At 44.1% G+C, this 16,745-nt stretch overlaps 1 protein-coding gene across 1 annotated transcript in view; it reads left to right on the top strand.

The window, feature by feature from the left end:
- Window positions 1-16,745, top strand: part of LOC111966447 (testis-expressed protein 264 homolog) — a 140,451-nt gene that overhangs the window by 111,453 nt on the left and 12,253 nt on the right. Inside the window, exon 3 of the mRNA XM_023991082.2 lies at window positions 4,107-4,299. Within this exon, the coding sequence (XP_023846850.1) occupies window positions 4,107-4,299 (193 nt within the window). The remainder of the gene's footprint in view (window positions 1-4,106; window positions 4,300-16,745) is intronic.

Below are 16,745 nucleotides of genomic sequence, written 5' to 3'. Positions count from 1 at the left end.
AGCCAATACCCAGATGGTCATGCTCTGTCGCAATCTTCGCTCTCTCTCTCTCCCACTACTCTCTCCTCTTCTATCCTATCATCTCTCTTTTCTGCTAAATCCTTCTCCCTCCTGATTCTGCCTCTATGACCCTACTCTCCCTTTCCTCCCAGCCGGCTCGAGCCTCCCCTCCTGCTCCGTGGCTGGGTGACTCATTGCAAGCGGGCAGCTAATCGTAAAATGAGGAAAACTAAACTTCACTCCCTCCTCTCTACCTTCTCTTTCTCTGTATCTGCTGCTAACCCCACTTTCTATCATTCCAAATTTTAAGCATCTGCCTCTAACCCTAGGAAACTATTTTCCACCTTGTCCTCCCTCCTTAATCCTCCACCCCTCCCCTTACTCCTCCCTCTCTGCGGACGACTTTGTCAACCACTTGGAAAAGAGAGTTGAGGATATCCATTCCTCATTCACTGAGCCTATTGAGTCCACTGGTCCCACTCACACAGAACTATCTGCTATGCAGATGACACTCAATTACTTTTCTCCTTCCCACCTGACACCCAGGTGGCAGCATGCATCTCTGTGTGCCTGGCAGATAAATCAGCTTGGATGTCGGCCCACCACCTTAAGCTCAACCTCGACAAGACGGAGCTGCTCTTCCCCCCGGTGAAGGCCTGCCTGTTCAAAGACCTCTCCATCACGGTTGATAACTCCACAGTGTCGMCCTCCCAGAGTGCACAGAACCTTGGCGTGACTCTTGACAACACCCTGTCGTTCTCTGCCAACATCAAAGCAGTGACTCACTCCTGTAGGTTCATGCTCTACAACATCCGTAGAGTACAACCCTACCTCACACAGGAAGTGGTCCTAATCCAGGCACTTGTCATCTCCCGCTAGAACTACTGCAACTCGCTGTTGGTTAGGCTCCCCGCTTGTGCCATAAAACCCCTGCAACTTATCCAGAACGCTGCAGCCCGGCTGGTTTTCAACCTTCCCAAGTTCTCCCATGTCACCCTGCTCCTCTGCACACTGCAATAGCTACCAGTAGAAGCTCACATCCACTACAAGACCATGGTGCTTGCCTACGGAGCAGCAAGAGGAACTGCCCTTCCCTACCTTCAGGCTATGCTCAAACCCTACACACGAACCAGAGCACTCCGTTCTGCCACATCTTGCCTTTTGGCCCTCTCACCGCTACGGGAGGACAGCTCCCGCTCAGCCCAGTCCAAGCTCTTCTCTGTCCTGGCACCCCAATGGTGGAATCAGCTTCCCCCTGAAGCTTGGACTGCGGAGGCCCTGCCCATCTCCCCGAAAGCACCTGAAACCACACATCTTCAAAGAGTATTTTAAATAATCCCCCTCCTCACCTCAACACCCCTCCCCTTCTAGCTCTGACCTTGCTGATAGCTACTTTATTGAGGAAAAGAGTACTTACTATACCTGTGGTTGTCCCACCTAGCTATCTTAAGATGAATGCACTAACTGTAAGTCACACTGGATAAGAGAATCTGCTAAATTACTCAAATGTTAAATGTCTGTAGCATTTATTCACATGGTAATTGGAGTCAGRTTGATGAATGTAGTTTATTATTCAACATCATTTTAACCCAGCTACACATACAGCATATGTACATGGTTTGTTAATGGACTTGCATGGAGGAACTTCTCACAGAAATGTATATTCATTCACCAGACACATATATTATAGTGGGAATGTGAGAARCTTACGGCTCTCATTTTAAAGCTGCAGAAACATGGTGATCATTGGGTTTGCGGAATTCAAGCGCAACAAAACAGGTTGACTTGAGAAGCCTAACGTGCTGCTTTTCTTTTTAGGGAAGGTTCTTCTAATGTTCTCTAAAGATTGTCCCTCTAAGGAGTAATGTGCCCCTGCTCTAAAGATGATTCCATTTGCTGAAACTGATCCTCAATCAAAGGTCAATCTATGCTGCTAAATGGATCACAGCACTTGTGGAATATCTGTATATACAGTGGCTTCAGAAAGTATTCACACCCATTGACTTTTTCAAAAAACAATTGTGTTACAGCCTGAATTTGAAATAGATTAAATTGAGATTTTGTGTTACTGGCATACACACAACACCCCATAATATCAAATTAGAATTATTTTTTGTATTTTGAATTTCTTACAAATTAATAGCAAATGAAAAGCTGAAATGTCTTCAGTCAATAAGTATTCAACCCCTTTATTAGGGCAAGCCTACATAAGTTCAGGAGTAAAAATGTGCTTAATAATTCCCAATAAGTTGCATGGACTCACTCTGTGTGCAATAATAGTGTTAAACATGATTTTTGAATCACTGTACCCCACACATAAAATTATTTGAAAAGTCCCTCGGTCGAGCAGTGAATTTCCAACACAGATTCAACCACAAAGGCCAAGGAGGTTTTCCAAAGCCTGGCAAAGAAGGGCACATATTGGTAGATGGGTGAAACAATAATAAGATATTGAATATCCCTTTGAGCATGGTGAAGTTATTAATTACACTTTGGATGGTGTGTCAATACACCCAGTCACTACAAAGATTCAGGCGTTCTTCCTAACTCAGTTGCCGGAGAGGAAGGAAACCGCTCAGGGATTTTTGAATACAAAAGCGTTCTGTTTGGGGCAAATCCAACACAACACATCCTTGAGTACCACTCTTCATATTTTTTATATAAAAAAACTCCCTAGTCCTTGCCGATGCAAAGCATATCCATAGCATGATGCAACCACTACCAAACGGAATAGAGCTAAGCCCAGGCTAAATCCTAGAGGAAAACCTGGGTCAGTCTGCTTTTCAACAGACACTGGGAGACAAATTCACCTTTCAGCAGAACAATATCCTAAAACACAAGGCCAAATATACACTGGAGTTGCTTACCAAGATGACATTGAATGTTCCTGAGTTGCCTAGTTACAGTTTTGACTTAAATCGGCTTGAAAATCTATGGCAAGACTTGAAAATGGCTGTCTAGCAATGATCAAACAATCAACTTGATAGAGCTTGAAGAATTTTTTTAAGAATAATGTGCAATAATTGTTCAATCCAGGTGTGCAAAGCTCTTATAGACTTACCCAGAAAGACAAAGGTGATTCTAACATGTATTGACTCAGGGGTGTGAATACTTATGTAAATGAGATATTTCTGTATTTAATTTTCAATAGAATTTGCTAAAATGTCATTATGTGGTATTGTGTGTAGTTGGGTGAAGGAAAACGTCTATTTAATCCATTTTGAATTCAAGCTGTAACACAACAAAATGTGGAATAGGTCAAGGGGTATGAATACTTTCTGAAGGCACTGTATCACTCCTCATATTGACTAGCTCACTACCCTGTGTTAGGTTACACAGCATATAAATGTCTGTATCCAGGTTTTCTCAGTGTGTAAACACTTTTTTAAATTACTGGAGTGTGTCTGTTTTTTTCTGTGACAAAAGAGACTGGCTCATTAAATTAAGAATAATTGGTGTGTGTATGTGTGCGTGCGCTTTTGTGTGTCCCCATGTCTGTGTCTGCTCATCCCTCACACAACCTTGTTCTAATCAGGGTGTGCTGGATAAGCAAACTGCGTAGCGTTAAACGTTATGAGCAGGGAGTGGAGTAAAGGTCTCAAGCAGGAGGCTATCTCCTCCTGGAAAGAATATATATACTGTTGTGTGTAGTTCAGACTAGAGTGGGAGAGGAGAGAAATTATGTCATGCTTTAACACTGACCAAATTGGCTTAATGGTTCACAGCTCAGTTTATTGTTATGGGAGTAATACAGTGCTTATAGATGTGGTACCTGGTCAAACTGACAAGTCTTTCTGGTCTACAGCAGCCGTCTTTCTTTAGAGAAAGACTTAGTTCTTCTTTAGAGTAACTCACCCTACATTGTTGACGTAAGTGTTTTTTAGATACAGAGCGGTTGAGCCTTAGACAAGCTCAGGAGTGGAGGGCAGATCTCATAAAATGCACTGCCTCTTGTCAATGGGAATGAAACATATTCTCTCTCTCTCTCTCTCTCTCTCTCTCTCTCTCTCTCTCACTCCCCCCCCCCCCCCCCCCCCCCCCCCCCCCCCCCCCCCCCCCCCCCCCCCCCCCCCCCCCCCCCCCCCCCCCCCCCCCCCCCCCCACAGGAGAGGCAGCTCCATGCCTGGCCATTCATTGAGATCAATACAGGGGACCTGACCCACTACATGGCTCCACTGTCCTCCCAGAGTGGTTTCCACCACACTGGCTTCGTTGTGCCCGAGCTCATCAGACAGACAGCGGCCAAAACACCGGTGACAGAGGAATCCTCGGACCAGGACAGAGGGACGGATATTGCAGGTACTCTAATCCCCTCCTCTCTCCATACAACCACTGAAACGGTCAAGCAACAAAGATGTTTTTTAGCTCGTTTCATAGCAAGAAAACATCAAAGAAGTTGAAATTAGACTTAGGGTGGCCAGTAGAGGAAAGAAAGACAAAAGCATTGAACTGTCTCTTCCTGAACAGCTTGTTTGACTAAGAGATTTGTTTGAAGTATTTGTTACTTAAGTGAGTTTGCAGATCAACAGGCTACACGTCTAGTCTATCCCAAGGTAAGGCTAGGATGTAGCTGTAGGTATTTTTCAACAGGAGCTGCACTCAGTGCCCCACCACGTTGATTCCATCCAACAGCTGATATATGAGTCCCTGTAAATGTTCTGTCACTGTAACTACGTTTCTTCAAGCACAATTTGTTAGTCTTTTAAACTTGATAGGGCCTTCAGTTTAGCACAGTAGCGATATTGACTTCGTCTTTGCACAAATCATTTTGTAAGGGAAGCGGGTTGGTGTGTGTGCGGATAAGACTGTGTGGGCTGTAGATGTAGACTAAGATGGCTTGACTGAGAGGAAGTGACAGAGGGGGAATGGGGAAGCAAGGGCTCACGGAGGCTCTTCCTCCAATAGTGCACTAGTTTTGTTAATCCTATGCCCTGTATTGTGGGAGTTAATGTCTTTCCTTTGTTCTTTTTCGTAATTATTGTTGACCGTTGTTGACTTGTCTTTCCTTTGTTCTGTGCCCATTCATGTAATGATGTCTGTGTAGGTTCAGAACTGGTTACCATGGTGAGAGTCTGCTATTGGTCATTGAGGAGGACACTGCCCGTCTATTGATGATGACATATACAAGCACAGACACCAGCGACATGCTGGGAGTTTGTGGCGTTCACAGCGTTTCATTTATTTGTCAACAACACCAAATTGAGACAAAAGGGTGTTCATTGGTAGAATTTAATATTTTGTATTTGTTTAACCATCAGACTTCAGAAAGCCCACTGAGTTCAGTTTACTCCAAATGTTGACTCTCTCGCCCTTTCCATGCATCTCCCTCTCCTTTCCTGTTGCTCCTTCCTCTCTCCCCTCTCTCTCCTTCCTCACCCCCCTCTCTCTCTCCTTCCTCACCATCTCCCCTCTCTCTCCCTCTCTCTCTTTCTCTTGGCCCTGTCATGTAGTGAGGATTTATGGCAGTGTGGGAGGCTGTCTGGTGTACTGTGTTGTGACCTGAGGATCTTTCACTTTCACTCTAAATCTAAATTGCTTCAATAATCAATATGTCAGTCCCCCAGCAGTCTACAGCAATCAGAGTTTAAACAGTGGGTCAACACAGTTCTGCAATACTAACAGCAAACATAAGCTGTGTGTGTGTGTCAAATCAAATAAAGTCACATTTTATTTGTCACATGCTTCGTAAACAACCGGTGTAGTGAGATGCTTACTTACAGGTCCTTCCCAACAATACAGAGAGAAAAATAGAGAAATAATAGAAAAATGAGTAACTGTAACTTTGCTATATACACGAGTCGATGTGCAGGGGTACGAGGTAATTGAGGTAGATACAGTTGAAGTCGGAAGTTTACATACACCTTAGCCAAATACATTTAAACTCGGTTTTTCACAATTCCTGACATTTAATCCGAGTAAACATTCCCTGTTTTAGGTCAGTTAGGATCACCACTTTATTTTAAGAATGTTAAATGTCAGAATAATAGCAGAGAGAATTATTTATTTCAGCTTTTATTTCTTTCATCACATTCCCAGTGGAAGTCGGACTTCAAAAAGCCAAACCACTTCCAAATTACTGAAACAGTTTAACCTTTTTTATCAATAATTTCTTTGTTGGAAGCTGCTCCTTCTCCATGGCTATCACTGCCACTGTTTTCGCGTACATCACTCATTTTTCGTGGTTAATAGTGGCTACTCCATCACTCGAGGTGCTAAGTGGTTTTTAGTGGGCGTATACCTCTCCACGTGCATATTGTCACTTCTCCGCACGTTCCTGCTGCGTCAGAGGTGAAATGGACTGCTGTACCTAATTATTCTATATCGACATTATCGAAAATGAATCTAAACGTTTTATATCGTTATTGAGGGAAGTAATTACCTCGATAATTATTGATATTGATTCATTGCCCAGCCCTAGGATTGAGGTCAGGGCTTTGTGATGGCCACTCCAATACCTTGACTTTGTTGTCCTTAAACCATTTTGCTACAGCTTTGGAAGTATGCTTGGGGTCATTGTCTATTTGGAAGACCCATTTACGACCAAGCTTTAACTTCCTGACTGATGTCTTGAGATGTTGCTTCAATATATCCACATAATTTTCCTACCTCATGATGCCATCTATTTTGTGAAGTGCACCAGTCCCTCCTGCAGCAAAGCACCCCCACAACATGATGCTGCCACCCCCTGTCACGACTTCCGCCGAAGTTGGTCCCTCTCCTTGTTCGGCGGTCGAAGTCACCGACCTTCTAGCCATGGCTGATCCACTTTTAATTTTCCATTGGTTTTGTCTTGTCTTCCATCACACCTGGTTCCAATTCCATCAATTACATGTTGTGTATTTAACCCTCTGTTCCCCCCCATGTCCTTGTCGGTAATTGTTTCCTGTAGTGCTTATGCACGGTATGCTGGTATTTACCGGGTTTTGTTTGACACATTTATTGTATTGTTCTGTTGACGGTGGTTTATGGATATTAAACGACACCGTTGTAAATCAACGGTATCGTAAATCAACGCCTGACTTCTCTGCCGCCAGTACGCACCTCACTACACCCCCGTGTTTCACAGTTGGGATGGTGTTCTTCGGCTTGCAAGCCTCCCCCTTTTTCCTCCAAACATAACGGTGGTCATTATGGCCAAACAGTTCTATTTTTGTTTCATCAGACCAGAGGACATTTCTCCAAAAAGTACGATCTTTGTCGCCATGTGCAGTTGCAGACCGTAGTCTGCCTTTTTTTTAATGGTGGTTTTGGAGCAGTGGCTTCTTCCTTTCTGAGCGGCCTTTCAGGTTGTCGATATAGGACTTGTTTTACTGTGGATATAGATACTTTTGTACCTGTTTCCTTCAGCATCTTCACAAGGTCCTTTGCTGTTGTTCTGGGATTGATTTGCACTTTCCGCACCAAAGTACGTTCATCTCTAGGAGACAGAATGCGTCTCCTTCCTGAGCGGTATGACGGCTGCGTGGTCCCATTGTGTTTATACTTGCGTACTATTGTTTGTACAGATGAAAGTGGTACCTTCAGGCGTTTGGAAATTGCTCCCAAGGATGAACCAGACTTGTGGAGGTCTACCATTTGTGTTCTGAGGTCTTGGCTGATTTATTTTGATTTTCCCATGATGTCAAGCAAAGAGGCACTGAGTTTGAAGGTAGGCCTTGAAATACATCCACAGGTACACCTCCAATTGACTCAAATGATGTCAATTAGACTATCAGAAGCTTCTAAAGCCATGACATCATTTTCTGGAATTTTCCTTGCTGTTTAAATGCACAGTCAATTTAGTGTATGTAAACTTCTGACCCACTGGAATTGTGATACAGTGAATTATAAGTGAAATAATATGTCTGTAAACAATTGTTGTAAAAATGACTTGTTGTCATGCACAAAGTAGATGTCCTAAACGACTTGCCAAAACTATAGTTTGTTAACAAGAAATGTGTGGAGTGGTTGAAAAACGAGTTTTAAGGACTCCAACCTAAGTGTATGTTTACAGAAAAATACTTTACAATTTACATACATTTAAGACATTAACGTGTGTGTGTGTGTGTGTGTGTGTGTGTGCATCTATCAGTTACACATACATGTCAGTACATACACACAACAAGTAGGTCACATGGGGGAGAGGCGTTGTGCCGTGGGCTTTATTTGTTTTTTTAAACCAGGTTTGCTGTTCACTTCGCTATATAAGATGGAAGGGAGCTCCAAGCACTCATGGCTCTGTATTATACTGTATGTTTCCTTTAATTTGTTCTGGACCTGGGGACTATGAAAAGACCCCTGGTGGCATGTCTGTTTGGGGTAAGTGTGTGTGTCAGTGCTGTGTGTAAGTTGACTATGCAAACAATTTGGGATTTTCAACACATTGTTTCTTATATAAACAAGAAGTGACGCAATCAGTCTTTCCTCATCTCTTAGCCAAGAGAGACTGGTATGCATAGTATTAATATTAGCCCTCTGATTACAATGAAAGAGCAAGACGTGTGGCTCTGTTCTATCTGCAGCTTAACTAGGTCTTTCTTTGCAGCGCTTGACCATATTACTGGACAAAATAACAATGTAATGAACTATTTAGCAATCTAATTGCTTGGGGATAGAAGATATTCAAGGTCCTGTTGGTTCCAGACTGGTGCATTGTTACCGCTGGCCGTGCAGTAGCAGAGAGGACAGTCTTTGACTTGGGTGGCTGGAATCTTTGACGATTTTCAGGGCCTTCCTGACACCGCCTGGTATAGAGGTCCTGGATGGCAGGGAGCTCAGCCCCAGTGATGTACTGTGCTGTACGTACTACCCTTGATAGCGCCTTGCAGTTTGATGCCAAGCAGTTGCCATACCAACCGGTTATGCAGCCAGTCAAGTGTCTCTGTGCTGTGCTGCTGTATAACTTTTTGAGGATCTGAGGGCCCATGACAAATATTTTCAGCCTCCTTAGGGGGAAGAGACGTTGTCATGCCTTCTTCACTGCTGTGTTGGTGTGTGTGGACCATGATAATTCCTTATTGATGTGGACAACGAGGAACTTAAAGCTCTCGAACCGCTCCACTACAGTCGCATTGATGTGGATGGGGTCGTGCTAGGCCCTCTGTTTCCTGTTGTACACAATCAGCTCCTTTGTCTTGTTGATATTGAGGGAGAAGTTGTTGTCCAGGCACCATACTTCCAGGTCACTGTCCTCCTCCCTATATTCTGTCTCATCATCAGTGATCAGGCCAACCACCGTTGTGTCGTCAGCAAACTTAATGATAGTGCTGGAGTTGTGCGTGGCCATGCAGTAGTGGGTGAAGAGGGAGTACAGGAGGGGACTAAGCGTGCACCCCTGAAGGGGCCCCCGTGTTGAAGGTCAGCGTAGCAGATGTGTTGTTGCCTACCCTCACCACCTGGGGGCGGACCGTCAGGAATTTAAGGATCCAGTTGCAGAAGGGACAGTTCAGTCCCAGAGTCCTGAGCTTAGTTTTGAGCTTGGAGGCCACTATGTTGTTGAACACTGAGCTATAGTCAATGAACAGCATTCTCACATCAGTGTTCCTCTTGTCCAGGTGGGAGAGGGCAGTGTGGAGTACCACAGAGATTGCGTCATCTGTGGATTTGTTGGGGTGGTATGCGAATTTGAGTGGGTCCAGGGTGTCTGCGATGACGGTGTTGATGTGAGCCATGACAAGCCTTTCAAAGCTTGTCATGGCTACAGATGTGAGTGCTACAGGGCGATAGTAATTTAGACAGGTTACCTTGGCGTTCATGGGCACAGGAAACTATGGCGGTCTGCTTGAAACATGTAAGTATTACAGACTGGGTCAGGGAGAAGTTGAAAATGACAGTGGAGAAAGACACTTGCCAGCTGGTCAGCGCATGCTCTGAGTACGTGTCCTGGTAATCTGTCTGGCCTTGTGAATGTTAATCTGTTTAAATCAAATCAAATGTATTTATATAGCCCTTCTTACATCAGCTGATATCTCAAAGTGCTGTACAGAAACCCAGGCTAAAACCCCAAACAGCAAGCAATGCAGGTGTAGAAGCACGGTGGCTAGGAAAAATTCCCTAGAAAGGCCAAAACCTAGGAAGAAACCTAGAGAGGAACCAGGCTATGAGGGGTGGCCAGTCCTCTTCTGGCTGTGCCGGGTGGAGATTATAACAGAACATGGCCAAGATGTTCAAATGTTCATAAATGACCAGCATGGTCAAATAATAATAATCACAGTAGTTGTCAAGGATGCAGCAAGTCAGCACCTCAGGAGTAAATATCAGTTGGCTTTTCATAGCCGATCATTAAGAGTATCTACCGCTCCTGCAGTCTCTAGAGTTGAAAACAGCAGGTCTGGGACAGGTAGCACGTCCGGTGAACAGGTCAGGGTTCCATAGCCGCAGGCAGAACAGTTGAAACTGGAGCAGCAGCACGGCCAGGTGGACTGGGGACAGCAAGGAGTCATCATGCCAGGTAGTCCTGAAAGAAAGATAGAGAGAAAGAGAGAATTAGAGAGAGCATACTTAAATTCACACAGGACACCGGATAAGACAGGAGAAGTACTCCAGATATAACAAACTGACCCTAGCCCCCCGACACATAAACTACTGCAGCATAAATACTGGAGGCTGAGACGGGAGGGGTCAGGAGACACTGTGGCCCCATCCGATGATACCCCCAGACAGGGCCAAACAGGCAGGATATAACCCCACCCACTTTGCCAAAGCACAGCCCCCACACCACGAGAGGGATAACTTCAACCACCAACTTACCATCCTGAGACAAGGCCGAGTATAGCCCACAAAGATCTCCACCACGGCACAACCCAAGGGGGGGCGCCAACCCAGACGGGAAGATCACGTCAGTGACTCAACCCACTCAAGTGACGCACCCCTCCTAGGGACGGCATGAAAGAGTTAAATTTCTTTAAAGTTCTTATTCACATCGGCTACGGAATGCGAGATCACACACTCATGTAGAACCTCTGGTTTTCTCATGCCTGGTTCAGTGTTGCTTGCCTCGAAGTGAGCATAGAAGGCATTTAGCTTGTCTGGTAGGCTTGCGTCACTGGGTAGCTCGCGGCTGGGTTTCCCTTTGTAATCCGTGATAGTTTACAAGCCCTGCCCATCTGGCCAGCGTCAGAGCTGGCGTAGTAGGATTCGATCTTAGCCCTGTTTTGACTGTTTGATGGCTTGGGGATTTCTTTTAAGCGTCCGGATTAGTGTCCCGCTCCTTGAAAGTGCCAGCTCTAGCCTTTAGCTCAGTGCAGATGTTGCCTGTAATCCATGGCTTCTGGTTGGGATATGTACGTACGGTCACTATGGGGGTGACGTCATTGATGCACTTATTAATGAAGCCGGTGACTGACGTGGTAAACTCCTCTATGTTATTGGGTGAATCCTGGAACATATTTCAGTCTGTGCCATCGAAACAGTCTTGTAGTTTAGCATACGCTTCATCGGACAATTTCCGTATTGAGCGCGTCACTAGTACTTCCTGTTTGAGTTTATGCTTGTAAGCTGGAATCTGTGTGTTGATTCAAGTTGATCTAGAGTTTTTCCGCCTCTAGTTATACAGGTGAAATTCAGGTAAAAATGAGTTAAGACTGATTTCAGTTTCCCTGCATTAAAATCACCGGCCACTAGGAGCGACGCCTCTGGATGTGCATTTTCTTGTTTGCTTATGGCCTTATACAGATCGTTGAGTGCAGTCTTTGTGCCAGCATCGGTTTGTGGTGGTAAATAGACAGCTACGAAAAATATAGATGTAACTCTCTTGGTAAATAGTATGGTCTGCAGCTTATCATGAGGTATTCTAACTCAGGCAAGGAAAAACCTAGATACTTCCTTAACATTAGAGATTGCGCACCAGCTGTTGTTAGCAAAGAGACAAACACCTCCCCCTTAACCTTACCCGAAGCTGCCTTTTGGTCTTGCTGATCCGTAAAAAAAACAGCTAGAAGTACAGTATTTTATCCATTTCCTTTTTCAGCCACGACTCTGAGAAACAGAGAATATTACAGATCTTCAGGTCCTTCACTGATAAGATAGTCTTAAATGGAACTTGTCCAGCTTGTTCTCTAGTGGTTGTATGTTTGCCAATAGAACACAAGGTAGAGGCTGTATATTTACTCACCGACGTATTCTCGCTCGTTTACAGCTTTTCTGCCATATCTTCCTCTTTCGAGTCCCACAATTTAGGGCCTGGCCCGGAATGAGCAGTATGTCCCCAGCTGCCGGTTCGTTGAAGTAGAAATCTTCATCCAATTTGAGGTTTGTGATCGCTGTTCTGATGTCCAAAAGCTCTTTTCGGTCATAGGAAATGATGGAGGAAATATTATGTAAAAAAAATAAAAAGATCAGCATAAAAAAACACAAAATTGGTCAGGAGCCCATAAGACGGCAGCTAACCACTGCAGCACCATCTTCCTGAAGTGTGTGTGTTTGGGTGTCTTTGGGGGTCATGTACAGATGCTACACATCATACATTATGCTATTTTATATGGGTTTTTATACCATCACTTTGGGATAATAATCACTCTGGACCACCAGTAAAGCAGAAATGTCATGATAGAAAGGCATATTCATCTTTAGAGAGAATTTCGTGAGACAATAAAGCGAGTTTGGAGCAGCGGTTCCCAAACTAGGACTCACAACCCTATCTGGGGTCGTGGGAGAATTTCCATTTCCAAATCCTGAGGAAAGAAATCATATACAGTAATCCCTCGTTTATCGCGGGGGTTACGTTCCGAAAATGACCCGCGATAAGTGAAATCCGCGAAATAGAAAACTTTTTTTTTTTTTACAATTAGCAACTATTACATGTATACAAATACAGTGACTCACGTGTAGGCCGTTTCACTGCTCTTCAGACTGGGCCGCTGCATCCTGACTGCGCTCTGCAGTGTTCTCTTCTTCTGAAGCCCGCGGTGCAGGTGTGTTTTGTTCGGGAGAAGAACATAGTGATAGGCAGCTGTTGTCGCTCTTTTTTCTTCTTTGCAAAAAGATCCTTGTACACCGACATGCCACCATCGATTACGTTGGAGAACTGTAATGAAACGGTCATCAAAGGGTCCCATTCCTCAGCTACTCGCTTAAGTTCAGTGGCCATTCGCACCATGGTTGCTAAGCGACCAAGCGTTAGTCCTTCCTCCTCATCTCTCGTGTCCTCTTCTCCCTCTTCTCTTTCATCGTCGCTTTGTGGCTTTGTCATTTCTGCCAGCTCTGCATCGGTCAGCGGCTGTGCGTCTTTTATGTACGTACACATAACTGCACGAGACGACAAAATGATAGCACAATTCGTAGCATGTTTTGATACAAGAAGCGGGAGTGAGTTTTTAGCGAATCAGAATGCAGAGCACAATGCACCAAAAAAAAAAAAAAATGCATTTAGAAAATCCGCGAAATAGCGAATCCGCGATAAGTGAACCGCGAAGTGGCGAGGGATCACTGTATACAAAAAAATATATTATAATATATTTTTTTGTATCTCAAAATCATTGTAATTTGGTTAATCTTCAAAAATATGAATTAAAATTCTTAAAATCTAAAAGATAAAATTCAATGAGAGAGCGCCCTTAGATCATGGGAAAAGGCCACACTTGACTGTTGCACTTGAATCATTCCCATGGTAAATGGCTAGGCCCGCTACACTATAAAACCACACACAGAGACTGATATTACCGGCCACAATTGATAGGGTGAAAATAATGTGTGGGGAGGCGTAGGCACAGAAACTCACACCAATACCTTTGTCAGATAACACTGTTAAACAAAGAATATATGCTATCACTAGCAATCAAGAGGAAACTGGCTGACCGACTCAAACTCTCCAGTTTATACTCTCTAAATGGGCGTTAGCTGTGAGGGTTGAAATTCCCATGTATTGACTTTTGTTCTCTGTACATGTCAGGGGATGCTATTTCACAATTCCTGGGCATGAAAAGGCACAGGGGATGTTCAGTGTGCTGCGTGGCTATTTTGAGGAAGAAACAATTCCATTGGATCAAATGGTGGGCTTTTGCACCGATGGGGCTCCATCTATTGCGGGACGGCGGGCAGATCTCTGCACTCTAGTTATGAATGTATTTCCCTCTGCCATATGGATGCATCGTATGATGCCCCTTTCCATCGGCTGTGCGTGTTTCTAACAGAAAACAGCATCAGTAAGTGTCCCACACGAGTTCTGACTGCTCACCTCCAAGGCTTGGAAGAGCACTTTGGGACCTACTTCCCAAACCGTTTGACTGTGATACTGGCTCAGTTGACATGCCGGTAAGTGAAATCGAACAGCTGATGGAGCTCTCATGTGACCGAATGCATTCATGGGTCACTACGGAGGAGTTTTGGTTCCTGACTCAAAGGGAATAATAGCCTGCTGTCTGCCTCTGAGCATTAAGGCCCGGTTTAAACAACTGGGAACTCGAAACTGGGACCTCGTAAATCTCCGACTTCAGTACGTTTAAGACAACTGGGAACTCTAAATAAAACGAGCTCCGAATGCGAAAAATCATTTTGATCGGTCATCCGACTCGGTCCTTTTTCTAGAGCTCCAACTTTCTGACCTGAAGATCACTGGCGTCATCATTTGACCTCTTATTTTAAATGTTTTCGTCTTGAAAGCACCATAAAATGAATATCTGTGTAAAGCTGGATTCAGTGCTCTCGTCTGCATTAAAACCAAATATCGATGCAGGTGGGAGAGATGAGGTGAGCACTGTCGACCACACCCCTGACTTTGAGAATCTCAGATGCGACACACATCAAGCATACCCATCTCATTAGTGGTGGTGAGATTTTAGTCAAAGCCACTCCGACATTGCTCGTCCTAATATTTATATATTTCTTAATTCCATTCTTTTACTTTTATATGTGTGTATTGTTGTGAATTGTGCTATACTACTACACTGTTGGAGCTAGGAACACAAGCATTTCGCTCCACCTGCAAAAACATATGCTAAATATGTGTATGTGACCAATAGAATTTGATTTTAGATAAGATACATTGTCAGACTAATTAGAAATTGACTGTCATAGCCCCACATTAAAAGTATGTGATGGTGAGTTGAGAAGACCATCAGAAATACTGTTATAATGTTTTTCAAATGACTGCCATACCCCCAAATAACGGACGAATCAGGGTTTGGTGGATGCCAGGAGAACGTTAACTGCCCGAATGCATATATATATATAGATATATAAAAGCAAAAGGCCTCTGGGGCTGGGATTAAAAATAAAAATATAGGACAAATCACACATCACTACAAGAGAGACACCACAACACTACATAAAGAGAGACCTAAGACAACAACATAGCATAGTAGCAGCACAAAACATGGTACAAACATTATTGGGCACGGACAACAGCACATAGTGCCAACTGTAAAGTTTGATGGGGGAGGAATAATGGTCTGGGGCTGTTTTTCATGGTTCAGGCTAGACCACTTAGATCCAGTGAAGGGAAATCTTTACTCTACAGCAGGGGTCGGGAACCTATGGCTCCCGAGCCAGGTGTRGCTCTTTTGATGATTGCATCTGGCTCGCAGATAAAACAAAATATTCTCACTTGTTTTAATCCATCCATCGATTTTTCACTGCTCATGTCCTGTTCAGGGCTGACGAGTATCGTACATTTCAGGACGAATGGACCGAAGAATTCACCTTTGTGGAGAGAGCAGGTTCTGCGGTGTGTCTAATTTGCAATGACAAAATTACATTGATGAAACGGTCGAATGTAAAGCGGCACTTCGACACGTGCCATGCTACCTTTGCATCAAAATACCCTGCGGGAGACAGCAGAAAGAAAGCGTGCCAAGAGCTACTGAGCAGGGTGCAAGCTAGCCAGCAGCAACTCCGCCTATGGACCCGGCAAGGTGACTATAATTCCGCTAGCTTTGCTGGATCTTTAGCAATAGTGAGGAACGGAAAACCATTCACAGATGGCGAGTATGCTAAAACGTTCATGCTGGATGTAGCCAATGAACTTTTTGATGATCTTCCGAACAAAGACAAGATAATTAAACGGATACAAGACATGCCTCTGTCGGCAAGAACTGTTCATGATCGTACCATCGTGATGGCAAACAAAGTGGAGGAAWCGCAAGTGAAGGACATAAATGCAGCGCCGTTCTTTTCCCTGGCTTTGGATGAGTCAACAGACGTGAGCCATTTGTCGCAGTTCAGCGTGATTGCAAGATATGCTGTTGGTGACACACTGCGCGAAGAAAGTCTTGCAGTTCTGCCATTAAAAGGGTCCACAAGAGGTGAGGATTTATTTAAGTCTTTCATGGAGTTTGCTCAAGAAAAAAATCTACCTATGGATAAACTTCTCTCAGTGTGTACTGATGGTGCTCCGTGTATGGTGGGGAATAAAAAAGGATTTGTGGCGCTTCTCCGTGAACATGAAAATAGACCCATCCTAGGTTTCCATTGCATTCTACACCAGGAGGCACTTTGTGCTCAGATGTGTGACAGGCAGTTTGGGGAAGTGATGTCGCTGGTCATTCGTGTGATCAACTTTATTGTTGCTCGAGCCTTAAATGATCGCCAGTTTAAAACACTGCTGGATGAAGTTGGAAATAACTATCCTGGTCTGCTTTTGCACAGCAATGTGCGTTGGTTGTCAAGAGGGAAGGTGCTTAGCCGTAAGAATAAATTCAGAGGCTTATTATACTGACATTTGGTTGAATTCACTTTTAAAATATATTATATGGCTCTCACTGAAATAAATTTCCAAATTCTTTGCTTTCATGGCTCTCTTAGTCAAAAAGGTTCCCGACCCCTGCTCTACA

Source organism: Salvelinus sp. IW2-2015, linkage group LG1 (assembly GCF_002910315.2).
Source record: "Salvelinus sp. IW2-2015 linkage group LG1, ASM291031v2, whole genome shotgun sequence".
NCBI classification, from domain to species: Eukaryota; Metazoa; Chordata; class Actinopteri; order Salmoniformes; family Salmonidae; genus Salvelinus; species Salvelinus sp. IW2-2015.
Note: the sequence above shows the minus strand (reverse complement) of the source record. Positions and strands in the feature narration are given on the sequence as shown.